This window comes from Octopus bimaculoides, chromosome 10 (assembly GCF_001194135.2).
Source record: "Octopus bimaculoides isolate UCB-OBI-ISO-001 chromosome 10, ASM119413v2, whole genome shotgun sequence".
Lineage (NCBI taxonomy): Eukaryota > Metazoa > Mollusca > Cephalopoda > Octopoda > Octopodidae > Octopus > Octopus bimaculoides.
Window position 1 is genome coordinate 30,456,005 of NC_068990.1, and position 14,630 is coordinate 30,470,634.

General features: G+C 35.5%; 1 protein-coding gene across 1 annotated transcript in view; it reads left to right on the plus strand.

The window, feature by feature from the left end:
- The window catches only part of LOC106868205 (formin-like protein 2), a 152,290-nt gene that overhangs the window by 116,151 nt on the left and 21,509 nt on the right, over positions 1-14,630 (plus strand). The window contains exons 5-14 of the mRNA XM_052971305.1: positions 1,554-1,637; positions 3,232-3,430; positions 4,971-5,047; positions 5,619-5,712; positions 6,544-6,621; positions 7,972-8,082; positions 8,962-9,111; positions 10,360-10,408; positions 11,759-11,811; positions 13,017-13,155. Coding sequence (XP_052827265.1) covers positions 1,554-1,637; positions 3,232-3,430; positions 4,971-5,047; positions 5,619-5,712; positions 6,544-6,621; positions 7,972-8,082; positions 8,962-9,111; positions 10,360-10,408; positions 11,759-11,811; positions 13,017-13,155 — 1,034 coding nt within the window. The remainder of the gene's footprint in view (positions 1-1,553; positions 1,638-3,231; positions 3,431-4,970; positions 5,048-5,618; positions 5,713-6,543; positions 6,622-7,971; positions 8,083-8,961; positions 9,112-10,359; positions 10,409-11,758; positions 11,812-13,016; positions 13,156-14,630) is intronic.

A 14,630-nucleotide genomic window follows, 5' to 3' on the forward strand; every position in this document is an offset into this window, starting at 1 on the left:
GAAAGAATCCTCTACTAACTAAAGGCAACACTTATCTCTTTCTTGTCTTTTACTTGTTTTAGCCATTTGGTTGTGGTCATGCTGGAGCACTGCCTTGAAAAATTTTAATTGAACGAATCGAGCTCAGTAATTACTTTTTGAAAGCTTGGTGCTTATTCTATCAGTCTCTTATTCTAAACTGCTAAGTTATGGGGATGTAAACATACCAACACCAGTTGTCAAGTGGTAGGGATCATACACACACACACACACACACACACACACACACACGACAGGCTTCTTTCAGTTTCCATCGACCAAATCCAATCTGAAGGACAATGGTTGTATATTCTGCAAAACCATGAGGTGCAGTAGAAAGTTGCATAAATTTGCTGCAAGCAACAACATTAAGGGTTTCTAATTTAAACACAAGACTAAGTTTTAAGGGGTGGGATCTAGTTGATTAAAGCACCCCAATATTTCACTGGTACTTAAACAGATTATTCTGTCAATAGGAAATGATTGTTTATTCCCATTCAATCGTGCATTATCTCTTGGGTTCAAGATTTTGATGGCATGGTTGTTTACTTACAGAATGACATTGTAGGGTAGGTGTGAGGTGTTGGATCTGGCCCATTTGAACATAAGAGGCAGAATATTTTGGTCAGATATGGTCAGTTTAAATACTAAAGTACCAAGTACTTTATAATTACGACCACAGTGGGATGAAAGGTGAAGTAGACTTTGGCAACGCTGCTGGTGGTGGTGGTGGTTTCTAAAATTGGGCCAATTCTACAAGTTTGTTGGGGACAGGGAGAGTTGATGTCACTGATCCACTTGTACATATTTTATCACCCCCACTTCTACTAAAGAGATGAAAAGTAAAGCCTACCTGGTGAGAGACTTGGGACATATAGGGGCCAAAATACCCTTAATTTAACAACTTGCTTTATTAATAAAGATCTTAAAAACAGTAGCAAGTTTTGAGCTTCAGAACACCTTACCTCCCCTAAACTGTAATTGGAATGTTCCACCATTGTTGAAGTGGTTGTTAATTATGATTTAAATATAAACTATTTAAAAAGTAATTAATGTCTTAATGTATGTTAATAAATTAATTATACCTCTTAATCAGTTTGAGAACATGTACAGCCTGTAATGAAAGTCAGTATGTGTGTGTGTGTGTGATTGTAACTTTCCTTGTGTTGGAGCTTTCAACACTACAATCCATCCAATCTGTTGTGATCCTTGCAACTTCTTCACATTATGGATTGGATCAAAATTGTGTGAGATTATTGTTAATCCAGCCACTTAACCCCTTCATTACCATATTTGTTGAAATCCACTGCTTTTGTTTAAATTAATTTTGAAAATAATAAATCTATCTGAATAACTTGGTCTTTATGACACTTGTGTTTGGAACTTAACCTGAAATTTTGATGGAAGAGTTTAAATGCGATCACTTTTATTAAGAAATTTGCATCATAGACCCAGGTTAAGTTTGAAACTATCACAATATTGTAAAATTATTTTCACCCTAATTACAGGTGTATTATTGTTTTATATTCTTTCAGGTGGGTTAGAGAATTCCTTAATGATGAAAACCAAGGTTTGGATGTTCTTGTCGATTACCTCTCATTTTCACAAGTGGTCATGAGGTTTGTAACTTTGATCTTTTTTGGTTTTACATTTGTTTATTCTGTGATTGATCTAAGTTATTGATTTTTTTTTTTTAAACAGGTAAAACCATTAACTTTTTCTTGCTAAGTGGCAAAGTCTAGTTGATCACATTGACTCCAGTATATTACTGGTATGCATTTTGTGGCTTCCATCCCATAATAATACAGCCACACTTGACTGCAAAAATATTTAAGCAAAGAACTGTGATGCATTCAGTACTCACATGTTGAAACTGTTTAGATTTTTAACCAGCTTCATGGATTGCCAGAACCCGTCTTTCTGTTGACTTCAATTGGGGTTATCGGCCAAACTTTAGAAACTGGCACTCCGTCAGTTATGACAAAGAGGGTTCCTGTTGATCCAATCAGCCTGTACATGAAATTAACATGGAAATGGCTGAGCACTCCATGTCATGAGTACCTTGTGACACGGCTGGTCCTTTTTAATTACAGGTACAACTTATTTTTGTCAGCTGAGTGGACTGGGGTGACATGAAAGGAAGCGCCTTGCTCAAGGGCACAACATACTGTTAGGAATCGAACTCTTGGCCTTATGATCATGAGCCAAATACCGTAACCACCACACTGTTGGATAATGTAGTTTTAGTAAGATTGTCTGAAAGAAAGAAAAGAAAACAAGAGGGTTGGTCCTGGCTGGAATGTTTTTGATTGTTCAAGCAGACCTGATCTGAGGGGTAAAAACATCAATTCAATTGTGGTGGGTTTTGTAGTCTATTACTTTGTCCTGAATTTATTTTCCTGATTGGCTGCTCTATCATAATTTATTATCAATCCAGACATAGAATAGTCTGCTGATGATAAACTTGATGTGAAAGGACTTTTTTCAATCTGTAGGAAGGCTTGTAAAATATTTATTATTAACATTGTATAATACTGAAGGTTATAGGTTTATTCAGAAAATCCAAATAACATTTAACAGAGGGGAAATTAAGATTAATCTTTTAGCATTCAAATTAATTTATCAAATGTAATGCATATTTATTTGCATTTTTTAATATTGATCATGTATTAATCTTGTAGTTTTGAGATTTTGAAGTCATGATTGTTTATTTTTAGAATGACATCATAGGGTAGGTGTAATAGGCTGGATATGGCCTGTTTAAATATTGAAGGGTTAAAGGATTATTTTTCAGTCTGGTGAAGAGCAGTGGCCATTGCAGTCACTGATCTCCTCCCCATGATCAAGTAAAAAATTTGCTGGTCCTTACAGATGGGTGAAGACCATTACAGTGAATGTTCAGCTTGAGTATTCTACAGGTTCATTTTCTTTAGGAGAGAGAGGATCTTGTGGAGGGCTGTTGTAGTTTTAAGGAGAAAAGTGTGGGGAAAGTCTTTAGTGTGGCTTTTTTTTGTGTGGTTACAATGACAAGAGGAGACTAGGGGCAGATGGGTGATTCGGGAAGTTCTGACAAGCAACTCTTGTCACAAGAGTTACTAATAAATGTGAGCTGTACTCTGGTATAGAATGTGTTTGTCCTTTATATCTAATGTAAAACTCATGCAGCACTTCAATTGGTTTCTATATTTTTTCCCAAATATTTTTCTGTTTCAGACGGGAACAATTATTAAACAGAGAAAAAAGTGCAAGCTTAGATTCTGGTTTATCTAGGAGTCCCATCAGAAGGATGAGAAGGTCCAACACAGTGGGGTCCCCTAGGGGTTTGAAGTACAACACCAAATTAAACATGGGAGAACCCAGAGATGATGTCCATGTGTGTATTATGTGTCTTCGGGCGATCATGAATCATCAGGTAACCATCTTTGGAATTTTTGCTGTTTTCAGAAGTAGTTTAGAAGAGGAAATATCACTGGTTTTATGTTGGAAGGAGAGAATTTGTGAAGGAAATGGTTTATTTTGAAGAGAGAAAAGTTCTATTGGATATCGCAGTGATCTGTTGCTGGTGACTTTGATAAATCTGTTTATTAAACATACTACAGTATCCAGTGGAACTTTTCTCACTTCAAAGTAACAGATGTAACACTCACCGTTACATGTGTGAGTCATTTATTGGTTTGGGTTCGAAAAGGTTTAAATTTATCAGCATTGATGTATTTAGTCGAATAAGTTCACATCTAACAAAAATATCTTGTGTGGGCTTTTAGGATCACGGTAGATAACTCTGCTTGGCAAGTAAAAAGAAGTTCTCCTCAGCATAAAGATTTGAAGAGTTCATTGAATTGATTTGTGATGAGTGAAGAAGTCCAACATTTGGAACACTTAGCTTCCTTTGGGGACAGAGAATATTGAGGTCTTGTTATCTAGGTTGTAAAGTTTGATCCACAATTTTACAAACTCGGCATCAAGAACTCTTAATCTCTCCCTCCCTGTCGGGGAAAAAAAAGTTTGAAACATTATTCCAGATTTACACACCAGATCAACTTGAACTCTTTTACAAACTCTTTACAGATTAATTGTTGCTTATACAGACCAATACCATTTCTCATTAAATGTAGTGATCAAATGTATGTGCTGTGCATTAGCTGCTCCTGACATCGCTTGCACAGGTGCATAACTGTACGCTGTGTCATATGTTGAAATGATTGCAGAGTAATGTGAAAATGAAGTGTATTGCCCAAGAACACAATGTGCTGCCCAACTTTGAGTGCAACATACTAACCACTATATACATATGCATGCAGGTATATATTGGTACTCGTGTGTGTAGGTGTGGCTGTGTGGTAAGAAGCTTGCTTCCCAACCACATGGTTCTGGGTTCAGTCCCACTGCGTGGCACCTTGGGCAAGTGTCTTCTACTATAGCCTCGGGCTAACCAAAACCTTATGAGTGGATTTGGTAAATGGAAACTGGAAGAAGCCAGTCGTATATATATGTATATATTTGTGTGTGTTTGTCACCCTGCCATTGTTTAACTGATGCTAGTGTGTTTACATCCCCGTAACTTAGCGGTTCAGCGAAAAAGACCGATCGAATAAGTACTAGGCTTACAAAGAATAAGTTGTGGGGTCGATTTCTTCGACGAACACCCTTCAAGAAGGTGCTCCAGCATGGCCACAATTAAATACCTGAAACAGGTATAAGAATAATATAAATATAATTTAATGTACACTGTATTAAAATTTGAGCCTGTAATAGTTTGTTACCATGGAGACCTGGCTAGGCAGGTGTTGCCTCGACGGCAAGAAACTATAAGTAACTCTTATTTTAAATTAGTGTATATTAATTGAGTCCTTTTTGTGTTGATCTTACCTTAATGGAACAGTAAACTGTGTGTGTGTGTCTACAAATCTTCATTTACAAGTGTTTCAATTAAATTTTGTTTTCTTTTTCAGTATGGTTTCAACTTAGTAATTGCTCATAAACATGCCATCAACTGCATAGCACTTAGTCTTAATCATAGAAGTTTACGGTGAGTGAATTTACGTAATGGTTTGTTTCACCTTCTTTTTTTTAATCATTCATTTGTCTTCTGCAAGACTAAATAATAATAATAGTAATAATAATAATAGTAATAGTAATAATAGTACTAGTAATCTTATACAAAAGTAAAGAACTTTTCTCTCTATCTATTATACTTCTGCTGAGTTACTTCAGTCCTTTATATAAACTAATAGTAATAATAATAGTGATAATAATAATAAATCTTGATAAATGTAAAGCAATATTTGGATTGAATTAACCATTCAACTGTGAAGTGAGGTAACTTTACATTTTGACAATTAACATCAGAAAGAGGAACTTTGGCTTTGAAAATCACAAAGAAATTTCAAAGATACTTTTGAGACCACCATATATCTTAGGAAAATTGCAGATTTTAAAACTATTGTAAATTTTAAAACTGTTGGGGGAAAAAAAAGGGGGGGGGGGAATTTTATGGGTTTTTGTGTTGCTTGTTTAGTTTAATTATATATTCTTTTAAAATTAATATTTTAGTAAAAGAATATAAAAATCAATTGTTTTTTTTCTCTCTCTATTTACAGAACCAAAGCTTTAGTATTAGAATTACTTGCTGCTGTATGTCTAGTCAGTGGAGGGCATGAAATAATTCTTTCAGCATTTGACAATTTTAAAGAGGTAAGAATGAGATTTAAAAAAGTATTTTTATTCTCATTTTGGCAGGCTTTTAATTTGTCATATTTTTTATTTATTTGATTATTAATTTGAGAAGTGATGTGGGTAGTACTATGACTTTTGTAAGACTAATGAGAAAAGTTCTAGAATGGTTCCTTAACCAATTATCTAATCTTGGTCTCTCAGTTAGTCAAATAATGTTTTAATGTACCAAGAATTGACATTGAGATTGACAGTGAGATTGTCAGTCCAGAAATAGGGTTATCATGTCAGTCAGTTGTGTTGACTACACTTCTATAAATAGTCTTCACTGTGGCTACTGGAACCATATTTTTCTGGAAACTGCAAAACTCCAGGAGGATTTAAAAGAAATACACAAGAAAGTAAACTTCCAAGTAGAGAATTGAAACTATTTTCTTGAAACCAATTTCAATTGCTTAAATCTTTCCTTATTAATTGGAGTTATGTGGTATTTTTTGCATACCCTATTATTAGTGCTGGGCTGTTGACCACAGGGTCATGAGTTCAAATCTTGGTACATATTACTCTTTGTATCCCAGTTTACCTCATAATATTCCTAAATCATTGTTGGATCTTCCAATAATTTTATATATCCACTCTGCAGACTTATCCCTCCAAAGTCTGTATGTTAAAACTGAGGTGGTTGCATGTCTAAGTGTATTATGAAGACTTCTGGAAGTTAAGGAAGAAAAAAATGGTAACAGACTAAGTATATGTAACTGAAGTTTTAATAAATTTAATTCCTATTTCTAAAAGCTGTGTTCCTGACTTTGGTATGTCACTTGTTTTGACTGAAGAATTTTGTTGTTTTAGGTTTGTAATGAACGGCATCGTTTTGATACGTTGATGGAGTACTTTAGAAATTATGAAGAATTTCATATAGACTTCATGGTAAGTAGTTTTCTTATTTTCTTTTGCTCTCTCTCTGCTTTTATCTGTGTACCTATCTGTCTGTGAAGATGGTTAGGAAATTTGGCTCAGGATCGTAAAGTTGTGAGTTCGTTTCCCGGTGGTGTGTTGTGTCCTTGAGCAAGACACTTTATTTCATGTTGCTCCAGTCCACTCAGCTGGCAAATATTGAGTCATACTTGTTATTAAAATGTACCAGCTTTGTCACATTCAGCGTCATGGTGAATCTCCCTGAGAACTACGTTGAGGGCACATGTGTCTGTGGAGTACTCAGCCACTTGCACATTAATTTTACAAGTAGGCTGTTCCATTGATTGGATCAACCGGAACCCTTGTCTTTGTAACCGACTGAGTGCCAGTTTATCTATTTGCCAGCCAGCTATTGGAAGACTTATTAGAGCAGTGGATTGTATGTCTGGTGGTGTTCATTCCAGTTCACCGTACTCTGAGATCAACTTTAACATTCATCTTTTGGGAGGGTCAATAAAGAAAAAACCAGTCAGGTACTAGATCCAGTTCTTCTCTCTCTCCCAAATGTAAAGGTACATCTTTTCATATTGTCACATGCTGATTTGACCTTAGAATTGTGTTACTGGAGTACTCAGCTGTTTTGTGTTATTGTCATGAGTTGAGTAAGAACCAAGATAGGTGTACATTTGAATATTCTTTGCTGTTGAGACTAAGAAAATCCAGCATAGTTATCTTCCCCCAAACTTTTACCCTTTGGAAATATCTGAATATAACCACATCAACCACTGAACTTGCAGAAGGACATGAATACAGCCTCCTTCTCTTAGGACTAAAATGTGGAAAATAGCAAATATAAATAAATAGGGGTAGCTATGTATGACATCTGTTTCTGTCCCTTTAAGCATACTATGACCTTTCATCAACTGGCATAGAGCCACTTCCCTCTCATACTATACCCCATCTCAGTTGAGGGGATCTTGTTTTGCAAGTTGTTGATCTCACTGGTGCTGGTACCATGTATAAATATCCCGTACACTCTGGAAAGTGGTTGGTGTTAGGCAGGGCGTCCAGCCATAGAAACCATGCCAAAATAGACATTGGCATTTGGTGCAGTCTTCTGGCTTGTCAGCTCCTGTTGAACTGTCCATGGAAACTGTTGAACTAACAACCTTAATATTCTGAGAAATATTAGCTTATAATTAAATTATCAAATATTTGCTAAAATGTATTTATTTCTATTGGATATAGAATATCCTGTATGACATTCTGATTTAGATTTTTACTCTGTAATTTAGATTTTCACTCTAATTTAAATTTTTACATTTGATTTTAATATCTAAACTTTTGATTTTTCTCTTTTAGGTTGCTTGTATGCAGTTTGTGAATATAGTCGTACATTCTGTCGACAACATGAACTTCAGGGTCCATTTACAGCATGAGTTCACTCAAATAGGAATGGATGACTATTTAGAGGTAACACCATTTATCTTATTCTTTTACAATTGTTTACTGTGTAGTTGTCGCAGCATGGTGCTTACTGTGGTGGATGGTATTTGTTGAAGATGTTTATGGTTAGCCAGACTGGGTCATTGACACTCTGTCTACTGCTATTGCCTGGGTACAAATAGTTAACCTTTTAGCTATTAGGTTAACATTTTATCTACTCAACCAACTGTGACATTCAGTTCCTCAAAGTTAATTGATTAGAATATAATGAAACTTTTTTCCTTTTTCATCTTGCTGGGTAAATGGTGACTCCATTGGTGCTGATGCCACATGAAAAGCACCAGTGCTGGTGCTATGTAAAAAGCATTGATGCTGGTGCCATGTAAAAATTACTGGTGATGATGCCACATTAAAAGCACCCAGTACACTCTGCAAAATGGTTGGCATTAGGAAGGGCATCCAGCTGTAGAAACCATGCCAAAAACAGACAGTGGAGCTTAGTGTGGCTCCTGGCATTGCCAGCTCCTGTCAAACTGTCCAACCCATGCCAGCATGGAAAATGGATAATGATGATGATGATGATAATCAGTGTTTCTTAACACCAAGTACAAGAGAGGTAACAAAGGTTTTGCCCTTTCTATTGCAACTCTACAGAATGTGCTAGATGCATTTTCCAATGGCCCCAACATGAGAGAGGTTGAATAAAGGGACCTCTCAACCCTATGCATTCTGTGCTCATTTGCTGACCACTTTACATGGGTGCAGCATGTATTTTGTGGTATCAGTACTAGAATCCTATTACAGACACAACATATGGTTACTTTATACAGTAGAAATGTCTAAACCCTGTCCAATATTTCCCCAAGTTCATGTGCTAAGTACAAGTGGAATTTTGTTTATTTGCAGAGATTAAAAAACACAGAAAGTGATCGGTTGGCTGTGCAGGTTCACGCCTACTTGGACAATATGATTGATGTAGCTCAACTGCTGGAGGATTCAGAAACGAAAACAGATGCTTTGGAGAAAGTAGCTGAACTTGAAGAAGAGTTGTCTCATGTAAGTAACCGTTTCTTTGTTGATTCAATTTTTAGCTGATTATTATTCTACCATTTCTAATATGACAAGTATGGGTCATAAAAATTAATTTTGTGTGATAAATGACTCCCCACTTTCCTTATTGTATTTCCACTGAAATACAATAACTTCTTTTCAATTTTTGAAAATAATGAAGAATTTAGCAAAATAACTTTGTCATTATTACGCTGTTGTATAGCACATAGGTTAGCATAAAATTCTGTTGGAAGGTTTTAATTCAGATCATTTTAAAACGGGAAGTTTGTACCATTGAACTAGAGATAGTCTCAGACAGGTTGGTGTTGAAAGGGTCAAGAGAAACAAAAGTGTACTCTGCACCGTTATGACCACTCTTCCTGGCTATCAACCATTTTCAGTAGCTGTTTTTGTTGTCTTCGTTTTGGTCAGTCCAGATCCTTTCACATCATCCAACTATGATGCTGTTTTCTTCTATTTGATATACTTTCACTTGGACTGTCTACATGATAAAACTTCAACTGTACCTTCTGTTATGTCCTTATGGGAACCAACTAATGGAACCTATAACCAAAGTAGTTTAGTTTTCTGGTTATAATCTATGACTGCAGAACAAAATCCTGAATAGTCATTGTTCTGCTTTCACTAATTGGTGCTTTGGGTTAATTGGTCAGTTATTGTTGCTCTCTGTGGAAGTTGGAGTATTCCTTGCTGTCTTCTAAAACAGCTATTGTGCTGTTGCATCTCTTAACTACGATGGCACCTGTTCTGGTTTGTGACTGTCTCAGTTTTAAACTGAGGTGTAAATTCTTGCTTCTCCAGTTCCTCATCAAAGTATTGTGTTTCTGCTCATTGTGACTTAAACTCCTGTTCCTGGACTATCTAAAAGTTGATTCCTTGATTGGAACAATGTACTAATCTCCTATCAGATGGAATCTATCAAAAAGGCTGTGAAAGATCTGAAAAGATCTTTGAGAAGGTGTGTAGAAATAGAACAAAGAAAGAATTCTAAGAATATATTCCAATTAGTAAGGAGTGTAGTAGTGGAATGGTCACCTGTAGAAGACCTTGACATCAAAGACATTGATCTGAGAGAATCCGATTCCATCAAGTGCAAATAAACTCAAAACTGTGTAAAACTTTATTGTCTAAAATAAGAATTATAGGTATTAAACTTTATTGTAAAGTTTCTGAATTATAAGAAGATAAACTGTGCTATAACAAAAGAATTATTTTTTAATATCTTTTTTTTAGATGCATGAAAGATTACAAGAAGTTGAAGAAGAGGCCATGGCCAAAACAGGTGAGAGATGGCATTTTACATAATTATATTTTCAGATCATAAAACACAAAAATTAAAATAAATATATATATTTTTTTAGTTTTTTGTTTCATTAAAAAATTTGCCCCAAAACAGTTTCATTTGTCACATTCTGTTTTATCAAGTCAGTGTTAATTAGATTCTACTCATTAATCTGTCTTCTGTATTCAATCTGTTTATAAATCCAGTATTTTTTGTATGATCTTATACCTGTTACTGTCTCCATATGTAGCTGATCATTCCAATATTCCAATGTTTACTGTATGTATATATAGTTACACAGTGGGTCTATACATTCTATATATTTATATAGTCATTGTGTACATTCTATATAGTTTTATAGTTAGCTTGATCACTCTATATAGTTATATAGTAAGCATGTACAATCTATATATATTTACAATCAGTGTGTACATTCTGTTACATTATATACATTCTCTGTAGTCAATTTTTCTTATCCATGGGCTGTGACTGCTGAGGACATGTGTAGGCTTGAAAGAAATGAAGCTAGTATGCTCCACTGGATATGTAATGTCAGTGTGCGTACACAGGAGTGTAAGTACCCTGAGAGAAAAAAGTTGGACATAAGGAGCATCAGATGTAGTGTGCAAGAGAGATGACTGCACTGGTATGGTCATGTGTTGCGTATGGTTGAGGACAGCTGTGTAAAGAAGTGTTACATCCTAGCAGTAAAGGGAACCTGTGGAATAGGTAAACCCAGGAAGACCTGGGATGAGTTGGTGAAGCACAACCTTCGAACGTTGGGCCTCACAGAGGCAATGACAAATGACCAAAACCTTTGGAAATATGCTGTACTTGAGAAGACCTGGCTAACCAGGGAAGAAGGTAGCCATGGCTGATGCCAGTTTCGCATAACCGGCCTGTTTAAAAGTACCCTTCAGTCATTGGGCAATGTGATATGCTTGAGAAGACCTGTTGAGTCAAGTGAAATCATTGTTGTGACTGATGTCAGTGTTGCCTGACTGGCACCTGTGCTGGTGGCACGTAAAAAGCACCCACTACACTCTCAGAGTGGTTGGCATTAGGAAGGGCATCCAACTGTAGAAACATTTCCAGATCAGATTGGAGCCTGGTGCAGCCTTCTGGTTTGCCAGTCCTCAGTCAGATTGTCCAACCCATGGTAGCATGGAAAGCAGACATTAAACGATGATGATACAATCATGTAGTCAATGTTGACAACTAGTCTATATATATACAGTAATACAATCAGTGTTTATCCATCTCTCTCTCTCACACATAGTCATGAATTGATATCTAGTGAGTGGTGTTTACATGTTACTCAAAACTATTTTCCATCAATTTTTTTTCCAGTTGAGTTGGAGAAGCAGTTATCTGAAGCAAATGAAGACTTGCAAGAAATCAGGGTGAGTTTTCCCAAATGTTAAACGTTACAACTACCCACTCCCCACCACCAGCCTCTCATTTCATTCTTTAAGAAGTGTGGATCTATTCGAGTGAGATTTCTATCTATCTAACAGGCATCCACTCTATTATTTCTGCCAATTTCATAGAGCTTTGGGCCACTGCAATGGTGCCTCATGATTGCAAAGTAGACTTTTTAACCAGTCGACCATGTCTATATTTGCATCTGTTTATACACACATCAATATCATTATTCTTTTATTAACCTTAGAAGCAAGTGAAGACAGATGGAGAAATTGTAGCTCAATTGGATGTCTGAAATTTGGTTTGGATCTCCTGAGCCTGGTCCACATTTCATTTTAAAGTTGACAGTCAAAAAAAAAAAAAAAAAAAGGAGGGGCTGGATTGTGTACAAGTGCCACATTTCATCACTCCCTGTTGTAGGTGTTGTATAATAATGATGATTGGCAAATATTTCCATGTTGTACCAAATAATATATCATAATAGCAATTATTATGTATTTCTGAGTCATTTTTCTTCTCATATCAAATTGACAGAGTAGGGTTGACTTTATTCTCTGGGCAATGATAAATGTTCATAAATTTTATGCTTTGTGAATCTACTCAGTCAAAAGGGAACTAATTCTGTCTCTTCTGTGTGTGTGTCTATCTCTCTTTCATCTATCTATCTCTATATATATACACACACACACACACACACACACACACACACACACACACGTGTGTGTGTGTATAGTTGAAGAGTGGAATATATGATATTACATTTAATTCTTTAGCTCTGTGCATTTTAACACTACAAGGAATATACATTTCATGAATATGATTGTTATGAATATAAATGAATTTGTAATATTACAACATATTAATGTTAACTGTGTGCATATCCTCAGTCAAAGGTTTGACTGAGGAACCAGCTTGGATTTATTAATCCTGTCTTATCTGCTGTGTGTGTGTGTGTGTGTGTGTGTGTGTGTGCATATACTTGGATGTACAAACAGAAGAATGTGTTGATTTTTATAGAAGCCTTCATTCATTAATTTAAAGCTTCATTCCTCACCAATCTGAGTTTCCTACTGTTTGAAGAACACTCAAACAATAGAAAGCTTGAACTAGGAATGGAGTGTAAACACAGACCCCCCCCCCCTCGGTTCAGTATGTATAGTACATAATGCTTTCTCTATTTCAGGAACTTGCTCGAATCCAAGAACATGAAATGAATACCTTACGAAAAGTAGTGAATGAAAAAGATGAGGAATCAAGGAAACGGCAAAGTCTTTTGGATGCTAAACTTCAAGAACTAGAACTGATTAAACAAAATCTCGAAGGTTTGTTTCCAAAGAGCAGTTTTTGTGTGATTCTATTTATTATTGGTTTTATTCCACAGACATGCACTACAATTATACAATAATGATAGAAAAATAGACCTTCTTTCTTGCCATAACTTTATTTTTCTCAGATATATCAATATAAGATGTAAATTGATAAATATTAAACTTAAACAAAAACATTTGTTTAGCTTTCTTTCCATTTAATGTCCCCCTTCCCCCACCGCAAAAAAAAAAAGTTTGTCATGTAGGCTTGACATAAAACTCTTTAGGTTCCACCAATTATTGCAAGTTGACACCTAATGCTCAGAATTGATCCCTTCTTATTAGTCTTGGTTTAACCCTTCAGCATTTAAACCAACTAAAAATGTACATCATCAGAATCTGAAAGCTATCAGATAATGCATGACTAATTCCAAACAATGTCAATAAGGAAACATTACAATTGACTGAGGAATCTGAATGCTAAAGCATTAGGCTGAAAGTAGCTACAATTCTTCTTTGGTACCACACAATGTAAATCCAATAAATTGGTTGGTTATTTCATCTCTGCTGTTTTTCAAATTAGACTGTATTTTGATTAAGGGAGATTTGTGAAAGAATTCTGTTTGGTCATTTTGCAAAAAACTCTCTAGAATGCTTACTTTCCACACAATGACTAATTGTGTGGAATGTTATCAATCTCTGAACAGCTGCCATCACATTGGTTCAATACCAATATTGTGACAGAACTGCTTGTTCTGTGGTTGTGGAAAATGGAAAGACCATTTAAATAGTGCTGTCTCCTACCACAATCTAATAAAGTAGGAAAGATGGTGTACTTTATATAACAGGCCTTTCTTTTAAATGTTCCAAAGAGGATAGTTCTATTTTAAATTATTAAGTTTTAATTAAATATGATTTTTAGTCTTTATCTCACAAATATTTTTTAACGCAATAACTACCGCTGTATTATTGTCATTCCATTATAAATGGTTTTCTGAAGTGTATTCAACTACAGCCTTAGGATGACCAATTCCTTTTCAGTGGAGTTGGTAGATGGAAACTGAGTTTGAATGAATGTTGTGTTCTGCTTATCCCCCATTAAAACCATTTGAGTAAACTGTCTTTGTTTACATTCTGCAGTAAACAAAACCTCCTGCAGTTTTTGTTGATTTGTCTCTTCTTTCAATGTGTGGTGATCCATGGGGAGAAAATACCTTACTTGGAAACAGGTAAGAGTTGGCAACAGGGAATGCAACTGACTCAGTGTAACTCCTGCCAGAATGGTAAAACAGGCATAAAATTGATGATGATCATCACTTTTAGTTTTAGATAAGACTTAATGCCTGCTACGGGCAATATTTTTTGAGCTTTCAGTATCTTCTTTTTGATTCCCTGCAACTTGATTTTATGGTTGAATGGCTGGTACTAAAACTTTCTCTCAACCTTCTTATCCATCCATCCATGTGCATATGTTAAACATGTATATATAT